The 25,156-nt window shown below is 37.9% G+C and overlaps 1 protein-coding gene across 1 annotated transcript in view; it reads left to right on the top strand.

The window, feature by feature from the left end:
* Positions 1-496: 496 nt before the first annotated feature.
* Positions 497-25,156, top strand: part of GREB1L (GREB1 like retinoic acid receptor coactivator) — a 141,917-nt gene continuing 117,257 nt past the window's right edge. Inside the window, exons 1-4 of the mRNA XM_080821095.1 lie at positions 497-731; positions 2,964-3,071; positions 19,762-19,921; positions 20,174-20,371. Of these exons, the coding sequence (XP_080677221.1) occupies positions 19,765-19,921; positions 20,174-20,371 (355 nt within the window). The 5' untranslated portion in view covers positions 497-731; positions 2,964-3,071; positions 19,762-19,764. The remainder of the gene's footprint in view (positions 732-2,963; positions 3,072-19,761; positions 19,922-20,173; positions 20,372-25,156) is intronic.

The raw sequence follows: 25,156 nt of genomic DNA, 5'->3' as shown, positions 1-25,156 counted from the left end.
CCTTTCACAGCAGTAGAACTGAGTCAGCATTTTTGAGTCCAGATACTGCTTTATTCAAACAAGACAGATCAGATTCACGAATGCTCTCTCTCATAAGCCTTCGCTTTACTGAAACACACACGTGAACAAATTTCACTTTGAATATTGTTGAATAAAAGAAGATACTTGAGAAAGGCTTTTTTTCCCAAGAACTTCTCTTGCCTCTTGGCAAGTGAATTGCCCCAATATAAAAGCGTTGGGAGGGAAAAGTGAGCTGCCTAGTGAAAAGGCAATCCACAAATAATCACTCTTTTCTGCCTTTGATTGTGTCAGATTTTTTTGTGTGTGTGGCAATTGTTTTCTTTTTCGCTTAGAAGAGGTTTATGGTCCAATGTCTGTCAAGTCAGCCCCTGTCTTAAGGTTGCAGTTGTATTTCTCTCCGGAGTTCCTAGAGGTGATGTTATCTTTTGTTCACTCAGCAGTGTGGTGGTTCCTGAGAGCATCTGTCACTTTAGGCATTACAAGATGGATGGGTCTCCAGTGAACTGCTGGTTGAAGCAAATGGTAAAAATAAGAAAAGACAAGGGGTTTCAGGGTCTGCAAAGAGGACAGACAACAAGGAAATACTGTTAGAAATCAAGAGTAAGCTGAGCAATAGAGAGCAGAAATGGATCATATGTCATTTCATAAACATCTTGGAAACGAGTGTCTTTTGGTGGCTACCGTGATCTGAGGGGGACATCTGCATCATGGTAAATAATTCTGTGTTTTGCATTTGCAAAATGTATTTGGACATTAAAAAAAAAAAGTCTGGGAAAGTGTTGAGAAACTACAATGATATACATTGTTTTATGTGACGATTTTGCTGTTTGAGAATTAGTAGTTTTTTAAAATGTAACAATTTAAAATTTTTCTGGTCTTTACAATTTGCCTTTGTATTTTCATTTATCTTTCCTTCTTTTCTTTTTGTAAGCATTTGAGCAACTGTAGACATTCAAATGTTGGAAAAGTATTAACCATAGAGCCAACATCTTTACTGTTTACTAGAGGTTTTTTGACATTTTTGCAGGGGGATTTTGAAAAATCTATGCTCATGCCTTAGGGAGACTGGGGGCATACTTTAAGTTATTTTAAGTAAACTTCCATTTAATTTAATGGGCTCTTTGATGAAAGAAAGAAATATAATTGTTATTGATCTGTCAGAACAAGGTGGAAATTTTGTATTCTATTTAGAAATTCATTTTGTTGGCAAAAGTCAAAATTTGTAAATTTGGACTGATGCAGAACTGGGCTGTGTAAGAGAAGGAACAGGAAGGAGCTTGGGCAGAGAGTAGGAAAGGGGAAAGGGAGGTGGGAGGATGTGGTTGAAAAAAAAAATGATTTTGTCAAACTTTCTGGCATTCGTCTATGAAAAAGACCATAGGTTGAAAGGCAAAGAAATTAAGATGATTAGAAGGTTTAAGTTATACAAATGGTAGAGTCTCTTCCTTCTCTATGGGTGTAAATAATAGATGAAAGAGTAAGAGTGACAACAAAGGATCAGGTCGTTTAAGAGAATGTGTGCAGCCTGAATAGGGGTCTGTGGCCCAGGGCCAAAGGTCTTAGCTTTGAGTGTAATTAGAAGAAAATACAAAAATGTCATTACTAGCAGGTGAAGTGTGCAGCACGTGGCCAAAAATTAGCAATTTTAGACTCTGAAGCTATTGGAATTGGATTACCGACCTTTTTTAAAAATCATTAAGGTCCTCGTGGAGCCATAGAGTTTCATTGGCAGTAATGCAGTTTGACCTTGTTGACCATATGGGGTAATCTTGGGTTTAGATATTGGCAGCAAGACTCCTGACTTACAAAAAGATGTCCGTTTGTGTGTGGGTGGGTGGGAAATACATGATTTTGGAAAATCTGGGTCTTGCTTTTTTAACTGTTCTTTTTTGCCTGAAGACATTCTTCTGACAGTAAGAGAGGTAAGATAAAGATTTTTATTTCAAAATCTAAAAATGGTCCTTTCCTGTCTTTCCTCTCTCTCAAGTTGGCATAAAAGGACAATAAAACTGAAAACTATTTCTTTAGAAAGCAAAAGTTAATGTTACTTTAAATATTTTTAGTACTGTAAATATGCATATTGAAATGAGTATATTCTTAGGAAAGTCCCCTTTTGGTTTCCTTTTAGTCACAGTAACATGGGAATAAAAACACTTCTCAGTTACATATAAAAATCAGTGACAAATAATTCTTACTTCACTTGATGTTTTATGACTATATTTCCTATTTTTCAACCCAATAGTTTATATTCATCATAATCTATTTAAAGGAGAGAATAATATGCACACTGTAATTTTCAACCACTTATATGCAATTATAATTATTTAGTTTAATTACTCCTAGAACTACACTACTCAAAAGGCTAGAAAACAGTAACTCTTTTTTCTTCATGCAGTCTCTTTTTCTCGGAGAGTGTTAAAGCATTTGTTTCAAAAAGTAGAAAAATACTTTTAAGTAATGTTAGTTATGTCTTACATTTTTGATAGTTCTTTGAGGAGATAAATATTGGCCAAGGCATCAGAGATTATAAAATTCAAACTGCTTAGAATAAGAAAATTACCTTTCATTATTTTCATTCCTAAATATAAAAATAGTCAGCGGGGCTGTTAGCATATGATAACACTTATCAAAACTATAGACTTGACAGATTTATTCAACTTACATTTAGTAGGATAAGAGCAGGGGGAAATTATTAAGAAAAACAAATTATTTTTGAGTATATATAATTAGGAGTGATTATTTTGGGAATATTTAAGAAGGAGGAATACCTGTAATTGTCAGTTACGATGTTATGGAGTTATGTGAGACTTTGATAATTCATGTCTAATTGTAACTTTTGTAGAATTATAGATATTTAAATTGTTTTTTTTCTGGAATATGATGCATTTGGACACTAATTCATGTTTTTACATATATATTTTTATTTTTTTATGTTTTTGCAGGTGCACAAAAGCTTTAAGCAAGTGAAATCTAGACAACAGGCTCCCTGAAGTGTTGACAGCCCAACTTAATCATGACAGTGATTCAAAAATGTTAATAAATAAACCAAGGTATTGTACAGTTATAATACCCACCCCCCCAATTTTTCAAGAGCAAATTTGTTTTAGGAAGTTATAGTTAGAATTTAAATCAGCTACTATATTTGGTTCCTAAACTGATTAAGCAGTTATTTCTATGAGCTCTTCTTCCATTTCCTCCCCTCTGCTTTCCTCTCCCCTCCCCCATCTTTCCACCAGAAGGAAAAAAAAAAACAACCTTATTCAACATTAAGTTTTTGCTTATTCAGTATTGCTGAATATTTTTTTTTTTTTTTGGCAACAGCCTTTGTATTTTATTTCCTGTATACCTAAGTCAAGACAATAAGAATTTAGGTTTTGATTCCCCATTGTTGACTGTGGTTTTTATCTTTCAAATTGTTTAATAAGAGAGAAATCTAGATTATTGGCCTCTGCAAAAAAAAATAACACACACACACACAAAACCCAAACCATATTTAGTGTCTGTATAAAAATATTAATCATATAACACTACCTTGAGGTGTGTATTTTAAAAAATTTATGAAAGGTTTTTTTTTTCTATTTTTGGGAGGCTTTTAGTTTAGAAAATACTGCTTTTTTTTTTTTCCCCTCCTTACATCAAAGAAAATTAAAAATTTGCTTAGAATTAAGGATTGGGGACTGCTATTTTAAGGAATTCTTGTTCTGTCCGGCATAGCTCGGGACTGCATGTTTCCTTTTGGATGTTACGACGCGTCTGAGTAACGTGGCATTTCCATGAGAAGCCAAAGATCTTTTTTCCCCCCTGAATTCTTTTGAGGCCAAACAGAACAAGAGGGTCATTACCACTTCGGCGTGTCCCTGTTTGTGCCTTGGTGATCACACAGACCCTGGAACCTAGTGTTGGCTTAACATTTGGGCCTGGAACATCTGGAAAATGATCAGAGAGGGAGTGGAGGAGACAGAAGAGCGGAGAACGGTTGCGTTTTGTTACACCAGGTGCTAGGAGTTAGCAACATCCCCTGTTTGATATGGGAGGCAAATTCTGTGGCCCAGGAGTTAGGCTTCAACAATTGGAGAGGTCAAAGGACAGCTGAGTGGGGTCAGGGAGACACCATGGGGTGTATTTTGTTACTTAGTAAAAGGAGCAGCCTCCTAAAACCTTAAAGGATTCTCTTGAAAATCTGTGTTGTGAAAAGGTTTTATGAGTCTCATGGCAAAAACTCCTGATTTATCTAAGGAATGCTTGCTTTTGTCTAATGGAAGGATAATCCTTACCAAATGTTGGCAACGACTATAAGAGTCAATATAGGTCTGAAAGAACAGTGAGGGTTTGAAGTGTACTTTGCTTTCCAAAATGTTTATCATTTTAATGTTTGTCTCTCAGTGAAGAATCTTGCACTCTTGAATTACCACCCTTTTCTGTCCTCAGAGCCAAAAGTGGGGGGTGGGGGAGAGACTGGTAAGGAGCGAGCCTGCATTAATTTAAAGATTATTCTAACGAGCTTTTGACTGACCCACAAACAGGATATTACAAACCTTTAAAAACACCAAAGCTTGTTAAAGTTACCTTAGAATTTATTTTAATGTATAAAGGGAATAAATGGTACATGAAATATAATATTTCTAGATTACAGAGAGGTTTTAAAAATTTAGTTGTATTTCACAGAAGTGGGTATCAGTTGATGAATAACCATAAACACATTCTCCCTAAATGTGTTTCCTGTACATTTTATAGTAGGAAGAAGAAAATCAATGCCAGGGTCAAGAATAGAGAATAAGAAAAGCAAGTATAATAAAGAATTTTTCTCTTTGAAGGGAAATGGAAAAGGGGTGGGAGACAGGATCTGTCTGTTGTGGGAGCTGTCTTTATCAGAGCCCATGACCTCAAGGTACCACTTCCATGATTATGGATACCTTTGAAACGTATTGGCCACCTGGCAGATAGGTAGTAAAAAGGGACTGTTAGAGGAATTTGGCAGTATTTTGATGTTCCAGTTTATTCCCTCCATACCTGTATAAATACATAGAGAACATATATTACGATATATACAGTAGGGGGAAAAGACGAAATGATGACTAGTATATAATAGGCTTTGTTAAGCATTTTCTTTTTTTTTTTTTTTTAAGATTTTATTTATTTATTTGACAGACAGAGATCACAAGCAGGCAGAGAGGCCAGGAGAGAAGCAGGCTCCCTGCTGAGCAGAGAGCCCCATGCGGGGCTCGATCCCAGGACCCTGGGATCATGACCTGAGCCGAAGGCAGAGGCTTTAACCCACTGAGCCACCCAGGCGCCCCAAGCATTTTCTTACTAATTTGTAAATTTATAGTATTTGTGAATTACACTTATGTGTGATTTTTTCAAGCTCTTAATAATCACTCATTTTAAAGCAACATACACATAAACGTAAGACTCAGCATGCATGCCGTGTGTTCAGTGTCTACGTTCTCAAGGTTAAAGTGCCTTTCAACAACTAATTTAGAAACCTAAGTGTAGTGACTGATAATTGCCTAGAGAAAACCCACAGCTGTTTAAGTAGCATTGAAATTGTGGCAAAACTGACAAATACAATTAGCAATGTTAATAAGATAAGAAGATGGAAAGACAGGGGCAGATGAGAGTGGACGATGAAGGTAGCAGGAGGAGAAAATCCATGTAAGAACACAAGTTCACAGTTGCTTTGGATTTGCAGCACTTTTTCCTCTAAGCAACGTCCTTTTACTTCTTTCTGAATTACCAGCAGAATGTGTATTTTGCAAGTTAAAAAATTCAGATATATTTTTTTCAGTCCCTAAGTCTCTTCTAATTTTGAAAGAACATAGCTGGTTGGTGGTGGTCATGTCTAAGGGAAACAGTCAGATTTTGCTGATTCTAAGGCACAATATTATCTTTGGTGCTTTTTAAAAGGCGAGTTTAAATGTACTTCTGTTTCACCGTAATTATTATGAGTGGGAATTTCTTCACCCCACTTTGCACCCTTATAATTCTTATTGGTCATCTAAATACATTACATAGGAGACCACAGCAAGCCCAGTTTCTGGATCCAGGGACCCAATATTGCCAGAACAAAACAAAAAAACAAAAAGCCTGCAGAGGGGCGCCTGGGTGGCTCAGTGGGTTAAAGCCTCTGCCTTCAGCTCAGGTCATGATCTCAGGGTCCAGGGATTGATCCCCGCATCGGGCTCTCTGCTTGGCAGGGAGCCTGCTTCCCTTCCTCTCTCTCTGCCTGCCTCTCTGCCTCCTTGTGATCTCTGTCCGTAAAAAAAAAAAAAAAAAGCCTGCAGAAGCCTTCAATGTATGATTACTAATTATATTTATCTGGTTAATGTTTATAACTCACTTTTCCAGACAAGTTCTTGGGAAAACTAAGTGGGGATTGGAAATAAGAGAAATTAAGTGAATGTTGTCTGAAAAAGATTTCATTATCTGTGCCCTTCCCATTATACTTTTTAAAGCATCCTGTGAAATCTGGAAAATTATTGCGGTTATCTTTTGAAATTCTACTCTGCATTTGGAAAATTGGTTTTTTGCCTCTGGTGTTTTATGCAGATTTGAATAATTGCTGTGATAAGTCCCCACAAGTTTGTTCTCTGAAACTGGAGAAACTCTGAACTCTGAGTGTGGCAGTCTTGATGGATGCGGTAAACCACACTTTGGAAGCATTTCTGGTTATTTAATGTTTTCTGTTCTGGATTATTGACTCTTCTCCCTGTTGAAAAATTGGTCTCTAGTGACATGGTCGAGGTCACACGTTGCCTATTATTGTTTTGCTTCTTTGATCTTACACAGGGATTGCCTCTGGTAATTATACTAGTTCCAGAGAGTCCTGATGAGATGTGTTTATTTTACAGAAGAATTTCTGGTATTTCAAGGAGGAAAGTAAAGATTTCCAGTAGTAACATGTACCTCTTTGTTGCAAAGAAAAAATAGCATTGTACTTTATCTTTTAATTATGACACTCTTTAATAATTACTATGAAAGTAGTTGGCATATTTCAGTAATTATTTCCATAACAATTTAAGACTTATTGCATATCTGTAAGTATATTCATAGAAACGGTTAATTTTAGAATAAACTTAGTAGGGCTGGGTTTTTATTTCAGTACCTAAAATACTTCTGGGTTCAGAAATTGTCAAAAAAGATTCAATGAGATTTAAATGTACAGAACTATTAAAAGAGGTTGGACATTTTGTCTTAAATCTATTTGCATTTTCTAAATATTTTCAGCAAAAAGGATGAATAAAAATAAAATAATACGCTTTTGTTTTGAATGCATGGTTAGCTTTGTGCTTTTTTGGGATGTGCATGGTAAGAGATAATATCTTTTTAAATTCATTTAATGTATAATTAGATAAGACACACAAAAAGCTCAATGTATTCATTATTTTTCTTTTATGCATTCTAGTTTTAGACAAAATATTTTCCCTCACAGTCTAATGAGGGAGTCGACACTAGAATCAACTAAATAGACTCAGGTGCAACAAATGTCAATTTCAAAGAACAAATGAAATGCAAAAAGAGCACAAAAGAGAGAGAATTGTGAACATATTCTTACTTTTTAAAAATACGTGCTTGTGGGTGCCTGGGTGGCTCAGTCAGTTAATCATCTGCCTTTGGTTCAGGACATGATCCCAGGGTTCTGGGATCAAGTCTCACATCAGGCTCCTTGCTCAGCAGGGAGCCTGCTTCTCCCTCTGCCTCAGCCTGTCATTCCCCCGCTTGTATTGCTCTCTCTCATTCTCTCTCTCTCTCTGTCAAATGAATAAATAAAGTTGAATATATATATTATATGTATATACATTTGCTTTTAATTTTGGATTATAGACTGTGGGAACTTGCCAGAACCATGTTTGATTTCCATTATCACTCTCATCAGTGATTTTTTTTTAAAGACTTTATTTATTTAATTGAGAGAGAGAGAGCACAAGCAGGTGCAGGGGAACGGCAAGCAAAGTGAGAAGCAGGCTCCTCGCTGAGCAAGGAGCCCAATGTGGGGCTTGATCCCAGGACTCTGGGATCTTGACCTAAGCCAAAGGCAGATGCTTTGATTGATTGAGCCACACAGGTGCCCCAGTGAATATTTTTAATAGAGAAAAGATGTGTGAGCAGTAACACTATGTAACAAGTAATTTTCTTTTCTTTTTTTTTTCTTGTTTCAAGTTTATATTTAAATTCTAGTTAGTTAACATATAGTGTAATATTGGTTTCAGGAGTAGAATTTAGTGATTCATCGCTATAAGTAATTTTCTTATACAAAGAATCTGATAACTATGAGGGACAATAATGATTTGTATATGTGACTGTAGAATTTCTTAATAAAAAAATGATATATAGTACCAAATAGCAGCTTTTGGAACTTGTACATTGATGGCCATTTGTTCCTAGAACAATGCCCCAGAATCTATTGTAATGCCTAATACATGCAAAGGAAAAAGTGCATCTTACTTTCCTTAGTATCTTTAATGTAGCACAATGCTTTAAAAAAAAAAACAAAACTATTACTACTTTTTTTTTTTTTAAGATTTTGTTTATTTATTTTGAGAGAGAAAGAGAAAGAGAGGGATGGAGCGTTTGCACACATATGAGTTGGGGCAGGGACAGAGGGAGAGAGAGACTCTAAAACAGATGCCACTTTGCATGTGGAGCCCAAAGTAGGGTTCCATTGCAGGACCATGAGATCATGACCTGAGCCAAAATCAAGTGTCAGACATTTAACCGACTGAGCCACCCAAGCGGCCCTATTACTACTCTTTTTTCCACATTTATTCTGTGCCAGACACTATTCTAAAAATGTTGTATATGCATTAAATCTTATGTATTCTTATAAAAATCTATGATATTGGTTGTATTACCCTATTTTACAGATGAGAGACTGAGTAACTTGCCTAATATCATATGGGTCGTAGGTATGGGATTTGAATTAAAGTCATCTGACTCTATAGCCTCTGTGCTTACCCACTTCAACTGTAGGATTTCTATAAATGCTGCTTGGCAGGATAGATAACGTAAAGTTTGGAGAGTAAGTAACAATATCTATAGAGTAAAGGGTGACAGAAAGTTGAAAATGACATGAGGTTGTCTTTTTTAGTATTATGTTTGGCACACAGACAATAAATTGGGCCTTAACAACAAAACCCTCAAACCAAAACCAACTATATACACACACCACAAACAGAATGTATCATGTTCATGCTCACCCTGTTTCTATGTCAAATAGCATGTCTTAGTGGGGGAAAAAAACATGGACTTTTTAGTCTAAACTTAAATCCTAGTTCCAAATTTATTTTTTAAAGGATTTTATTTATTTATTTGACAGAGAGAGAGAGAGAGAGAGCACAAGCAGAGGGAGCGGCAGACAGAGAGAGAGGGAGAGGGAGAAGCAGGCTGTCCACATCAGGCAGGGAGCCTGATGCAGGACTTGATTCCAAGACCCTGGGATCATGACCTGAGCTGAAGGCAGACGCTTAATCCACTGAGCCACTTAGGTGTCCCCTTAGTTTCAAATATACAAACCAGATAGCCCTGGCTTGTTGCAGAAACTACATCAATTGCTCTCTCTACCTGTCCCTATTCTGAGCTTGCTTGTTTCTTTACTTGTTTCTTCATCTTATAAATGGAAGTTAGCTGTGGGGATTTGGCTATACTCAAATCAGCAGAAATACTTCCTACACAGTGTGTGTGCTTCCTATCGTCTCTAATGGGGAGGCTCATTGGTATCTTATTGCTTTACTTTTATTGATGCTAAATTGTAGCTGGGGATTCAGGAGGTGTCAGCCTGATCCTTGTATTATAAAGCTCCCCCACCTATTATCCTCGCCTAAATGAATTTTGCATTAAGCGTTGCAAACTGGTAATTTTCTAATTGTCATTCTTTTCCCATTTATTAGCTGAAAATCTTCATTAAAAATGTTAAAACTCTAAATAACCAGGACTGTTTGGTTCCTCTGAAGTACAGGAAGAGCAGAATAAGTATTTCCCTCTTCCCTTTCCTTTTAGCAGCATTCAAGTAGATGCTTTGGGGGTTTTTGGGGGTTTTGTTTTGTTTTGTTTTCCAAGTTCTCTCTTTTTTTCCTTGAGTAGCAAAATTAATGTGTGAGTTTTCATATTTTAAATATGCCTCACTGCATTGCATTTTTTCTTTTATTTCATCTTTGGCCTATGGGAACATTTCATATTGACTCATGTCTTTTGACATGATCCATTACCCCTTGATAGCTTCTTTGCTCTCTGTTCAAGTGTATTTCCTGCCCCAGACCTGGAATTGGCTGTAATTTCAAGGAGCTTTGATTCTTTTCAGTGGGGAATGGCAGTAGAAAACCACAATCAGGGTACTAGAAAGTGCTTATTGTTATTGAATTGTCATTGCCTCTCAGACTTTTCAGTAGACAGCACTTGGAAATACAAATCTGAAATATTTTTTAAATGAATTATTACTTTAAAAATATATATCTCTGTGTATCTTCTCCATAGCCAATCTTGCTGTTAAAACTAGACTAACCCTAAAGTAGTACCTGAGATTTTATTTTAGCATGTGCACGATTTTTTTTCATCGGTATTTTCCTTATTCTTTCTTGTCAGTAACTGATCCTTTTTTCCCTATATATTTTAAAGTTAATGTTTATCTTCTCCAGATGGTTGGTATTAAAAATCAACTTTTAGGGGTGCCCGTGTGGCTCAGGAGGCTGGGCGTCTGACTCTTGATTTTGACTCCGGTCATAATGTCAGTGTTGTGAGAGTAAGCCCTGTGTCGGGCTCCGCACTGGGCATGTAGCCTGCTTGGGATTTTCTCTCTCCCTCTCCCTCTGCTCCTCCTTACTCCCTCTTTCTCTCTAAATAGATAAATAAGTAAAAGTCAACTTTTTTTTTTTTAAAGATTTTATTTATTTATTTGACTGAGATCGCAAGTAGGCAGAGAAGCAGGCAGAGAGAGAGGAAGATGCAGGCTCCCTGCTGAGCAGAGAGCCCGATGCAGGGCTTGATCCCAGGACCCTAGGATCATGACCTGAGCCGAAGGCAGAAGCTTTAACCCACTGAGCCACCCAGGGATCCCCAACTTTTTTTTTCTTTTTTTGAGATTCCACTTATTTACTTGACACAGTGAGAGAGGGAATACAAGCAAGGGGAGTGGGAGAGGGAGAATCAGGCTTCCCACTGAGCAGGGAGCCCAATGCAGGGCTCGATCCCAGGATCCTGGGATCATGACCTGAGCTGAAGGCAGATGAGCTATCCAGGTGCCCCAAAAGTCAATGTTTACAAATAGCCCAAGTGTAGCACCTTGAAAATATTTATTCTTGGTCAAAAGAGGAACTTGTTGAAGGAGATGGTTGGGCCAATACACGTATATCATAAGTGGGGGAAAATAGTTTAGAGTAATTATGGTAGAAAGTAGTAGTAGAAACTCCAAATCTTGATGAGAGGTTCTCAATCTAAGTACTGGAATGAATTGTATTCTCCCTGGAATCTGGAAGCACCAGGAAAGGGTGGAGGGATGTTCATCTGGCAAATCTAGTTGTTAAGTAATAAGCCCATGTTTCACACTGCTTGTTGAAAGATAGTCAGGTTGAGATTAGCTCATTCATTATATGATATTTTCCTTTGCTGTAATGCTGTTCACTACCTTAAAAATTGGAAAATAGAAAAAAATTTAAAAAGATAGTTTATTTATTTATTTATTTATTTAAGAAGGCTCTGTGGTTAATGAGGAACATAAATTCAGGTCCCTGAGATCAAGAGTCATGTTCTACCAACTGAGCCAGCCAGGTGTGCTGAAAAAAGGATAGTTTAAAAACAATACAACATTAATAGGTAAACATTATTAACACATTATTATGTGTACTTCCCAGTTTTTCTTTCTGCTTGTAACAACATTATCTTTATAAGAAAAATTGTGCTTTTGAAATTTCCAGTAAATTCATATAATATTATTAATGTCAGGAATTTCTTTTTTTTACTTCTACCTACTTAGATTAAGTGGTCTGCCAAAGATGAAAGACGGAAACAGAAATGGAATTGTGTTACTTTTTCAAAAATAATAGATTGGGCCATATCTCAAATCTACTACTTTTTAAACTGGTATAAGAAAAAAATCAAGGAAGATACACTCTCAAGTTCATCCTTTCTTTTTATCATTTGAGTTTTAGGAAACTTTCTCTTGTCCTTAATAGAAAATAAAAACCTTTTCAGATAGGGGAAAAATATTGGAGGAAACTAAGTTATATAAACATTCCTAATATTTTAGGGAGTTGATAAAACTGTTTTTGATTTCTAGACTTGCCACATAATGGATTAATGAAACATGACTGAGTCTTCCAACGTTGGAAGCAATGGGGATAAAAGGGTATGAACAAGAGAGTTCTCAAAATCAGGGGACATGCAGTCCATCCATCAGGTGCTTTGGAGTTTAAGGGCGGGCCCATACTTTCTCCCCTATATGTGGGTATTTAGTTATTATTTGTTAAATAATTTACCCTTTGTTTATCTCTCCCTTTCATCTAATACAGTAAGTTTATTGAGAGGAGGGGTAATTTTATTTTATTTTGACTTTTTAAAATTGTTGCTTGGCTTTGTGCCTATTAGCCACATGTCTTACGCTAAAACTCCTTTTAAGCCTTGTCTTGCAGCCATGACATGTAGAGACAAGGACAGATCAGCAAACAAATCTTCCTTGGGTTGTTCTGGTTTGTTTGATTAGGTTAGATTTGGTTTGGCTTGGCAATTTAGTAATAATATTTTACAGAATGTCCATTTACCCAATTAGGTTGCTAGTGTAGGCGTTTAAACAGCTGAATCGTTTTGGTCATTAAGATAGCCTAAGAGAGCTGTTGCTATAGCCAAACTGGTTAGATTCTACTCCTGTCTTTGCCATCTCCTTTTTCTTTCCCCTTGGGCAAGTTCCTTAAATTCTCTAGGCCTCCGCTCTCTTAAAAATGGGGGCGATAGAGTACTTACCTGACAGTTAGCAAGCTCTCCGTGTTACTAGTATTCTAATTGTCCAAAGAAGAATGTTTCCTTTCCCATTTCTTTTTTTTTTTTTTCCTTTCCCATTTCTTGACAATGACAAGGACCACCACCACCACAGGTAATAGTATTAATGATAGCAGCAACTGGGTAGCGTATCACCTGCCTGTTAGGTGCCTACCATTGTGACACATACTGCACCCATAACATAAAGTTAATATTTGAAAAATAAGAATATGTATTCTGAAATCTTATCTAACGCTTCATTTTTTTTAAGATTTTATTTATTTATTTGACAGAGAGAGATCACAAGTAAGCAGAGAGACAGGCTGGAGGGGGGGACAGGCTCCCCACTGAGCAGAGAGCCCGATGCGGGGCTCCATCCCAGGACCCTGGGATCATGACCTGAGCTGAAGGCAGAGGCTTTAACCCACCGAGCCAGCCAAGCACCCCTAACGCTTCGTTTTTTAAAAAAGATTCTATTTATTTATTTGAGAAAGAGAGGATGAGAAAGAGCACGAACAGTGGGGAGGGGCAAAGGGAGAGGGAGAAGCCGTCTCCCTGCTGAGCGGGGAGCCTGATGTGGGACTCGATTCCGGGACCCTGAGATCATGACCTGAGCTGAAGGCAGACGCTTAACCAACTGAGCCAACCAGGTGCCCCTTATCTAATGCTTTAATTGTAAAAGTCTTTAGGGAACAAGTTAAAGGAAAATTTTCTTCCTCTGTCCTGTGTACTTTGTAACTACTATAAGAGTAAATTACTGTATTAATAATACAGTAACTATTAACCATGAAACATTTGACAAAAGGGAAATAAAAACAGTACAGATCAAGAAATAGTTTCCCCCAAATTATATTGCTTGTCCTTTCCCCTTTCAACAGAAAAAGGAGTATTTGGAAGAGGCCATGGAGCCATTAGCAGGTGCTTATTTCCCAAGCTACCCTTTTCCTTACTTCTTCAGTCTCTGTTCCTAAAGCCACCAGTGATGGAAGCTGACTGTTCTACTCCAGCCCTTTTATTTTTCTGTAGAAACGGAGAAGGCTAGAGCCTAAAGACCCCAGACCACAATGGTGTGGTGGTTTGTACTTGATCCTACTTGCATTTTGAGCAATTAATTAGTGGCACATGGGGCAGTTAAGAGTCCGACTCTTGATTTTGGCTCAGTTATGATGTCAGGATGGTGAGATCAAGCCCCACATCAGGCTCCATGCTGCTGAATGTAGAGCCTGCTTATGATTCTCTCTCTCCCTCTGCTGCTCCCACCCCTTTCTCTCAAAAAGAATTATGGGGGAGGGGGGCACTGGGGTGGCTCAGTTAAGCATCTGCCTTCAGCTTGGGTCATGATCTCCAGGTCCTGGAATGGAGCCTCACATCGGGCTCCCTGCTCAGCAGGGACCCTGCTTCTCCCTTTCTCTCTGTGTGCTCTCTCTCTTTCTCAAATAAGTGAATAAAATCTTAAAAAAAAAAAAAAAGAGGCACCTGGGTGGCTCAGTCAGTTAAGTAGCTGCCTTTGGCTCAAGTCATGATCCCAGGTCCTAGGATCCAGCTCTGCATTGAGCTCCTTTTTCATGGGGAAACTGTTTTTCTCCTGCCTGCCGTTCCCTCTGCTTTTGCTCTCTCTCGCTCTCTCTGTGTCAAATAAATAAATAAAAATCTTAAAAAAAAAAAAAAAGAATTAGTGAGGCAAAAAGAGCCCATATTGTGTACCACGTCTTTCTTAGAGATTTCTTTAATGTCACAAGAGTGTCTGTTAACATCTCAGAGGTCTGTAGTCCTTAATGTAAGCCAGATATATAAGTTATGATTGTATATGTAGAAATTGCAAGTTTGCTTTCTTATTGTGTTTGATTCAACAACTGATTCTGAAAATTCTGAAAAGTAGTTCTCTGTTTTCTGACCTGAAGTTGAATTTATTCACAGTGGTTTTCAGTGGCATAACATTTTCAGATGACATAACAATGTCATTTCAGGAGCTGGGATATCTTTGAGATTCACAGGAAAGGAAGGCTGGTAGTCTAGGTGGATAATGCCAAGTTTCAGTGACCCTAGGGGTGACTAGGTGGCTCATTCATTAAGTGTCTGCCTTCGGTTCAGGTCATGATCTCAGGGTCCTGGGATTGAGCCCCACATGGGGCTTCCTGCTCAGCAGGAAACCTGCTTCTCCCTCTCCCACTCCTCCAGCTTGTGTTCCCTCTCTTGCTGTGTTTCTATCAAACAAATAAATAAAATCTTAAATAAGTAAATATTATAGCATATGATATTAAGAATACACTAAAAAGGCTTCTTCCTTGAACTCCACCTTCCTTTTGGAAGCATTGAACTGGAAATTGGGTAGCATTGAACTTGAACTAGTAAAGGGAAGAACTCCATACTCAGCACTAAAGAAGTCTAGGGTCAGTTTTGGGGCACCTGGGTGGCTCAGTGGGTTAAAGCCTCTGCCTTCGGCTCAGGTCATGATCCCAAAGTCCTGGGATCGAGCCCCACATCAGGCTCTCTGCTCAGCAGGGAGCCTGCTTCCCCTTCTCTCTCTGTACCTGCCTCTCTGCCTACTTGTGATCTCTGTCTGTCAAATAAATAAATAAAATCTTCTTTAAAAAAAAAGAAGTCTAGGGTCAGTTTTATAATTCTTCACATTATCATTATCATTTAAAAAAATACCCAGTTAGGGACGCCTGGGTGGCTCAGTTGGTTAAGCGGCTGCCTTCGGCTCAGGTCATGATCCCAGCGTCCTGGGATCGAGTCCCGCATCGGGCTCCTTGCTCAGCAGGGAGCCTGCTTCTCCCTCTGCCTCTGCCTGTCTCTCTGTCTGCCTGTGCTCACTCTCTCTGACAAATAAATAAATAAAATCTTTAAAAAAAATAAAAAAAATTAAAAAATACCCAGTTATGTTTTCATTTAGAATGATTAGTCACTTCCTTTTACTCTTCAAATTGTTTCATGGGTACTTCCCTTTGTCTTCCTCTGAATATTGCTAATGCTCTTGTCAGAGTATGAATATCTTCTATATGGTGAAACTTGATCACCCGTTTTTATGTTGATTTAATATTTTTATTCAGCACAATATTTATTTGCCCTGCACATACATATCTGTTATATTGCTCCTTAAGCTAGAAATCTAAGAGATTGAGATTATATAGTCCTCCATATACAACTGGGCACTTCTTTATTAAACTAAAACGATCTCTTAGAGAATATAGTTCTCAATGTTTTCAATGACGAAAGGAAGATAACTCGTTAAGCAGGTAATAGGTAAGAAGAGGCAAGATTTCCAGGCATTTGGTGCTCTGGAGAAAGACTAAAGGTCCATCTTTGAAGTTATTCCATTGTTCTCCACAGTTAAGAAATCCCATGGTTGACTGTGCTGGTAGTGTTCTTCCTTCTGCAAAGAAGAAAGGTGAAGTAGCTCTTGAAATTTTGACTTACACATATAAAGTGGTGACACAGCCTATTTCTCCTGCAACCCCACCCTGTTTTGGTCTCATGTGGCTCTACTGAAAAATTAATTGTTTTTGAGCTTTAGAACATTTAAATTGTTTATGGTTGTACTCATGGGGAGTCTTAGAAGCTTGGACAAGAACTTAGTATTTTAGGAGAACTTTATTTGACAGACCTTGTTGATTCTTCTTCCACTTATAATTTTAAGTATCATACATATACTTTTGGGTATGTACTTTTTATAAGAAAGAAAACTTGTAATTGAAAGAAACCTAGTAATTTATTTCTTTTAATTTAATAGAGATACAATGGACATATAACATTATATAAGTCTTAGGTGTACCATATAATGATTCAATAGGGGTGTATGCTACAGAATGGTTACTACAATAAGTTTAGTTAACCATCACCTCATATAATTACAAAATTTCTTTTCCTTATAAAAAGGAACCTACTAATTTAAATACATGGCATTTAGTTTATTATTACCTATTTTGAGAAAGGTTTGCCAAAATACAATTCCAGGGGTGCCTGGGTGGCTCAGTGGATTGAAGCCTCTGCGTTTGGCTCAGGTCATGATCCTAGGGTCCTGGGATCGAGCCCCGCATTGGGCTCTCTTCTCGGCGGGGAGCCTGCTACCCCCTCTCTCTGCCTGCCTCCCTGCCTACCTGTGATCGCTCTATCAAATAAATAAGTAAAATCTTTTTAAAAAATTACTTACAAAATACAATTCCAGCTTTTCTTCCGAATCCTAAGTATCTCTAACAAAGCTTTGATAAACTCCGCTACTCTGATGGAAATCTCTGAATACTACTCACTGCTACAAGGAGTCATGTAAATGGCCTTCTTTGCTATACAGAGGCAGATCAGAGCCCTCAAAATCTCCTATGGAGCTCATGCATATAAGTCTAAGAAACCTGACTCTAAGTTTGTGCTGTGCATCACCCATTCTCTGCTGAGTCATCACCACTGGATCTTGGCTTCCTTTTTCTGCTGAGCCCAGGTACATGCTCAAGGTCCTTCTTTAAAAAAAAAAAAAAAAAAAAAAAAAAAAAAGATTTTATTTATTTATTTGACAGAGAGAGAGAGAGAGATAGTGAGAGAGGGAGCACAAGCAGTGGGAGTGGGAGAGGAAGAAGCAGGTGTCCCGCTAAGCAGGGAGCCTGAGGCAGGCTCCATCCCAGGCCCCTAAGATCATGATCTGAGCTGAAGGCTAAGCCACCCAGATGCCCTCAAGGTCCTTCTTAATCAGTCCTCTAGGGACTCACTCCAGAGAGTCAATCAAAGTTGGACTTCCAGATGAAATTTAATACCTGTCCTTCTCCTTGATGGGATAAGTGGGACTAAGATATTCTCAAATTGCCTTTCTTTCCTTTTTAAAAATTTTTAAAGTTTCATTTATGTAAGTAATCTCTACACCCAGCATGGGACTTAAACTCACAACCCTGAGATCAAGAGTTACACACTCTTCCAACTGAGCCTTGCAGGTCCCCTCAAATTGCCTTTCTTGAAATGAGATTCATTCGAGTTGAGCTTGTACTGTGAAAGTGCAGGATTTATCATCACACAGCTAGATATTGAGTTCTGGTTCTGACCTTTATCAGCTGGGTGATAGCAGGCAAATTACTTGGCATTTCTAAATCTTAGTTTTTCATCTATGAAATGAGAAGAGAACCTACCTACTTCAGAATACTAAGGATTAAATAAAATAACTTTAATGAACAGTTCAGTGTACTGTCCATCTCAATGTCTCTCAAACTGTTAATCTTAAAATCCCCTTATACTCTTAAAAATTGAGTTTTGTGGGGTTCCTGGGTGTCTCAGAGGGTTAAGCCTCTGCCTTCGGCTCATGTCATGGTCTCAGCGTCCTGGGATCTAGCCCCGATTCGGGCTCTCTGCTCAGCAGGGAGCCTGTTTCTCTCTCTCTCCCTCTCTGCCTGCCTCTCTGCCTACTTTTGATCTCTCTCTGTGTGTCAAATAAATAAATAAAATCTTTTAAAAAATTGAGTTTTGCTTATGTGGATTACATTTATTAGAAATTAAGACAAAAATGTTTTTAAATATTTTATTTCTTTATCTGAGAGAAAAAGAGAGAGAGAACAAGTGGTGGAGAGGGGCAGAGGGAAAGAGAAATAGTGAGAAGTAGACTCCCTGCTGCGGAGGGAGCCAGATGAAGGACTCAATCCCAGGACCTGGAGACCTAGAGATCATGACCTGAGCTGAAGGCAGACACTTAACCAACTGAGCCGCCCAGGTACCCCAAGACTAAGAAATATTTAAAACATATATTAACTTCAAAAATTAAAATAATAAACCCATTACATGTCAACATAAAAAACACATTTTTTTCTGAAAAAGAACTGTATTTTCCAAAAAAGTTAGCAAGAAGCTTGGTCTGTCTGCTTCCACATTCAACCTCTTGGAGTTTCACACATCATGCAGCCTCTGGAAAATTCTGCTGTACACGTATGAGAGGCTGAGAGTAAAAAAGGCAAATACTATCCCAGTAAAAAACTTGAAAAGATTTTTTACTTCATGGACCCCAGAAAGGGTCTTGGTGACCTCAGACCACCACTTTGAGAATTGCTGGTGTAGCCAATAGTTAGCACTTCATGAATTGTAGTTATTATTAAGATACATGGAGATTTTTATAACTAGCAAGAACTGTGAATATTCGTTATGAGAAGTAAGGACCATGACTTTAAAACTTCCTACATTATACTTTCCTAAAGGGTCCCAAATGAGATAACACTTTTAAAAAATAAACACTAATAATACATGAATGAGTTCTCTGGGTTTAAAAGGTTTAAATCTTTCTTTCAGGAATTTGTCAATTAAGTATATTATCATAAAGCTTTAATTTTTTTTCCCCAGAGAAGTGTCTCCCCCCACTGTACCAGGGTAAGAAGATTTTAGTAGAGAGAGAAGTAATTAGAGATTTACTCTAAAAGCACTGATAGTTGGTATAGGGTAATGGAAGCCCACTAGTTTTAAGGAGGAAGTGTGAGCCCCATTGTCGTCATGTACGGCTTCACAATTGACAGGTCAATCTTGATTTACTGGTTGGAGAAACTTAAAGCATTTATTATTGTTTGATTCTCAAACACAAGCTCCTCCAAAGGGTCTTTTTGAAATGGGTTTGGATTATAAAGACCAAAAGCAAAAGTGGTGTAATGGATCCCTGATACAAATTGTCTTAAGAAATATAGATAATGTTCATGTTTGAATCTTAACAAGATACATAGCATAGTTTATGTCAGCCTTTCGTGTACTTTGCAGACATAGTGTCCTCTAATTATATCAATGTTTTCCTTTCTTCCTCTTTCTCTTTGCGGGGTGGTGTAGACCATGGGGAATTCATATGCTGGGCAACTGAAATCTGCTCAATTTGAGGAAGCTCTCCACAACTCCATAGAAGCATCTCTCAGATGTAGTAGTGTGGTACCACGGCCAATTTTTTCCCAGCTGTACTTGGACCCTGACCAGCATCCTTTCTCATCTGCAGGTACGTTTCTCAATTCTGCACATTTCTAGACTCCTTTTAAAAGAAGCAGAAATTCGTGCTCGCTTCGGCAGCACATATACTAAAAGAAGCAGAAATTCCAAATCTGGGGACCCCTGAACGACATTGATTAAATATTAGACATCACTTGTCTGCTTGTCCTCTGGTACCTTTCAGAACTATGAATTTTTCTTTTGGTAATTTTTCCATAAGCATCTTTTTATTAACTTAGCTGTGATTTATTTGCTCACCTAGATGTGAAACCCAAAGTGGAGGATCTGGATAAAGATCTGGTACACCGCTACACTCAAAATGGAAGCCTGGATTTTTCTAACAATCTAACAGTTAATGAAATGGAAGATGATGAAGATGATGAAGAAATGTCTGATTCAAATAGCCCACCAATTCCCTATTCACAAAAACCTGCCCCGGAAGGGTCTTGCACTACAGATGGTGGGTTTCATTTTTGTTTTTTTTCTGATCCCTCTTTATTGTCTGGCTGGTTTCCAGTCATTGCATGTGGTGCTCAAGACTGGAAACCAGTAATTACAGAAAGGAATGAGGAATGATTATGCTCTCACTGACATTATCTCCTGTGACTTCACAGCAGGTGTCTATAAGAAAGACAGGTATTGTCGTTCTATCTCCTAGATGAAGAAAGTGAGATTCACAGCAGTTGAAGGACTTCTCTGAAATGATATGTGGCAAAGCAGGCCTAGGACCAGATCAGGGTTTTTCCTGCAAGAATACTACTATTTTAGGAACTTTTAAAGTGTCCCGTCTTCCTACTTCTTTCTCTTCCACCCTCAAAAACAATAATGGATTTATTAGATGTTTTATATTTACCTTTTCCATTTATTTTGAACAGTCATACAGTATAGTGTTATTTGTAGAAGATAAAAATGTACACATTTTGATAACTCCATTTTATTTATTTTGTTAACTTCCTCTTCCACTAAGGCTTCAACCACACTTTAAAAAGGAAATCCAAATATAAAATATTCTCAGTATTTCATTGTTTTGATGATGTCACAACTTAAAATATACTCTCTTCCCTTTGTTTAGTGTATGCTGTTTCTGGCTATCCCAGCCTAATTAGAATGTGGATTCTACTATATCTGTATTAGCCAGGGTAGAGGTTTTATACCCAGACGGGCTTGGGTATAAAATCACCTGAGGTGATTACAATACATGCAAATCTTAGGGGTGAAGAGGTGGGAGGAGAGGGGTCAGATTCTGAGACATTCTCCCTACAAAGCCTGAATTGCAAATAATCTGGGATAAACTAGACACTCAAATGTGCAAATCCAGATAAATGAGTGTACACTAAAAGTTCATCTCTCTTTTTTTCTTTCCTCTCCTCCCCTCTCCTCTCCTTTCTTTCATTTCCTTCTCAAAAGAATCGGATAAACTGTAAAAAGTTCAAAATCCTTAGTTCTAGTAGCCTATCTACACCTGATTCACTACAAGTATGCTGGGCCTCCCTCTAGCACATCATTCTTCATAAATTTTGTTCCACATGTGTTTGGTTTCTTTTGCCCAGACTTAATGTAATATATATCAACTTACTTATTATTGGTAATATAGGCCTTTTCGCCTATATCTGTGTAGAAGGTGACCGGATTGGGTTTCCGCTTAGTTCTTTTATATCCATTTTTATGACTTTTACTTAATCAGTCAAGTCATACTTAACAGTTAACAACAAGACATTGAAATTGTGCTTAAAATATTGTTGGATTTTCACTGAGAATCTTGTTATATGGAAGAATTAAATAGAACCAGAGTAAAAGCTCTAGGAGATAGTTTTGAAATATCAAATTTTATACCAAAAATGGGGGAGGGACTCCCCTGTTTTCCCTGTGCTCTGAATATGTTTTTATTTTTATTTTTTAAAGATTTTATTTATTTATTTATTTGACACACACACACACACACACACACAGAGAGAGAGAGAAAGAAATGGCAAGTAGGCAGAGAGGCAGGCAGAGAAAGAGGAGGAAACAGGCTCCCCACTGAGCAGAGAGTCCAATGCGGGGCTTGATCCCAGAACCCTGAGATCATGGCCTGAGCCCAAAAGCAGAGGCTTAACCCACTGAGCCACCCAGGTGCCCCTCTGAATGTGTTTTTAGTTTGCCTTTTGGAGTGGTGACATTGGTATTACTAACAATCAGGTGTGGAAAGCTGATTAGTGCACACCAGGATATAAACACCACCTAACAGATAGCAACTATTTCTTGAACTTTGAAACGTGAGAACACTATTCTTACCATGTAGTGATTGTGTAAAGTGTAAGGGAAGGGTAATAGTTAATTGTAGAGTTGAAGGGTAAGACCTGGAGGTGCAATTTTTCTGGGGGGGTGGGGGATCCCCCCAAGCATAAATTCACATTCCAAGACAACCCGAAAACACTAGTTCTACACGTAGATTCCTACATCAGCTGCTTTGGTTTCTTATAATTAATTACGTGCCCGTATTTTTCCCCTTTCGATTCACTGGAAGGTGGCCATTAAAAACAAAAAGCGTGGTTTATAATTTGATAGTTTAAAGTTTGTCCATAGCTCTTTTAATTTGGCTCAGTCTAGGGTAGTTCCAAGAGCCCTCTCCCTCTAAGACAGAAGAGTCCTGAATTTTTTCTTATAGAAATGACAGTGAATTAGCACAATATAATGCCTGGACTTGTCTTAGCATACCACCTTCCCTTCCTGGGAAATCCTCTATTTACCTAAGACTTAAAGGAAGGGAAAGCTATTTTTAGAGGCAATTTAGATAAGCAGATACTTAATACCTGATGGGCTTCTAGGGGTTACCATTCTGATGTAAATTTTGGTTGCTAATTTCTTATGTAAATTATTGGAATAGTGTAGGTTCCCACCCTGCTGGGAGGCAGTTGATTGTCTAAAGAGGTGAAGGGCAACCAAATTTGAAGCCTCCAAATACGGCTTCGATTACTTTAGTTTGTGTTGACAGCTGTTTCAACGTTCCCCTCCCCCCTGCTTAGATTACTCTGTAACCTTCAAGTTGGAGATAATTAGAGAATGCAAATCTGGTTCTGTGAAGTGAAAACCTTGGCTATTTTCTTAAGAAAATGCAGATGAAGTTTACAAAGAAGGACCCTCTACCATTATTCCTTTTCTTAATTAAAATAATTTGCTGCAAAGGTCTTGGGGTTAAGGCAGCATTTCAGTATTGCTTTTTAAAAATGAAGCTACTTAGGAGCAAGTTTGTCAAATGTTATTTGTGTGCGCAACATAGGTAACTTATCTCTCTTTCCCTGCAAATAGTAAACAGGCTTAGATCCTTCCTTAGGGCACTCTTCCCCAGGTCTTCCAGAAGCCTCTAAAAGAAAGATTCTGGCTTTTCTTTCAGGATTAGTCCAGGTGTGATTCAAAATTACCCTACAGGGGAGTAATAAGGTGTCTTTTCATTTTGTTTGCAGCTTTACTTGAGATTGAATAATTGATCTTTATTATATTAATAATCTGACATATTTCTAGAGACTAGAACTACCTACTACACAAAATATTTGGAGCCTACAGACCTTAAAATATAATCACATTTCCTAGATTCTTAAGCTACCCATTCTTCTTTACAGACACACAGAGCTTATTTTCAGTCTTTAAAAAAAAAAAACAAACCTGCATATTGCTCTTTGCATCATGCTTTTTCTTAATTGGGGATCCTTGATAATATATTTTGTATATGATTAGCTGATTTGAAGCCCAAGAATGAGGGTTAGAGGAAACAGTTAAAAGACATCACAGAAAAGCTCAGACTCTTGCCGGGTGAGGGTATTCTCAAAATAATTACAAACTAGACTTAGAAACTTTTTCTTGATTTTGCAACTGTTTCTGGCCTTGGATTGATTTCTTGCTGACCTGTTACTGGATTCAGGCTTGCCTTCTCTTTCTCTCCTATTCTCTTTCCTCTTAATTGAATTGGCGGAGTGGCTTGTGTTGGTGAGTAATATGAAGGCAAAAAGATAAAATAGGACATTGTAAAAATAGACTTTATTTTTTAAGAACAGTTTTAGATTTAAAGAAAAGTTGAGAAAATAGGATAGGGTATATCCCTGCAGTTTCTCCTATTGTTGACATCTTACATTATTACTAATTTTTAGAAAAGATTTTATTTATTTGGTTGAGTGAGAGAGAAAGCTCCAGTGGGGGTGGGGTGGGGTGGTGTGGAGAGGCAGAGGATGAGGAAGAAGCAGACTCCCCACGGAGCAGGGAGCCTGAGGCGGGATTCAAACCCAGGACCCTGAGGTCATGACCTGAGCCCAAGGCAGATGCCTAAAGGACTGAGCCACCCAGGCGCCCCTATTATTAATTTTAATAATAATTAAAGTTGATAGTTTATTTGGGTTCTTTAGTTTTTACCTAATATCTTTCTGTTCCAGAATCTCACCAGGATACTAAATTTGTTAGTCAACATGTCTCCTTAGGCTCCTCTGGGCTGTGACAGTTTCTCAGACTTTCCTTGTTTCTGATGACCCTGACAGTTTTAGGAATTATTGGTGAGGTATATTGTAGGTGACCCTCTCCTAGAGTTTGTCTGATGTTTTTCTCCTGATTAGGCTGGGGTTATGGGTTTGGGGAAAGAAGATCACAAAGGTAAAGTGCCATTTTCATCACATTATATAAGGGTACATTTTGTCAACATGATTTATGGCTATTGATGTTGGCCTAGATCACCTGGTGGGGGTAGTATTATCTCCATTCTTTCCCCCACTTTCCATACTGTGGGAGGAAGTCACTATGCTCAGCTTACAGTTAAGGAATGGGGAATTTGCTCCACCTTCTTGAGGATAGAGTATCGGCATAAATTATTCAAAATTCTGCATGGGAATTAGTCTCTTTCTCCCAGCCCACTTATCAATTTATTCAGTCATTTATATCATTATGCACTCATGGATATTTATTTTATGTTGAGTTATAATCCAATACTACTTTACTTTGTTTCTCGGATTGTTCCAGTTTTGGACATTGGAAGCACCTTCAGTTGCTTCTTGTGCCCCCTTTTACATACTCTCATCATCGTCCCTTTTTTTAAAAGCATAAAATAGGGCATTTTCTCTTTTCATTGTCACAAGCACCCCTTAAATTTTTTCAAGGAGGAAATTAGTAGAAAAGACGCTTCTCCTAGAATCCAGTCATTGTTTAATAATTTTTACTTCCAACCTCTAGGTGTCCTCATACCATAAGTGGGAAAACCCTGAAAGGCTGTATCACTGAAAACGAT

Source organism: Martes martes (assembly GCF_963455335.1).
Source record: "Martes martes genome assembly, chromosome: 13".
Lineage (NCBI taxonomy): Eukaryota > Metazoa > Chordata > Mammalia > Carnivora > Mustelidae > Martes > Martes martes.
This window is presented reverse-complemented; position numbering and strand designations above follow the sequence as displayed.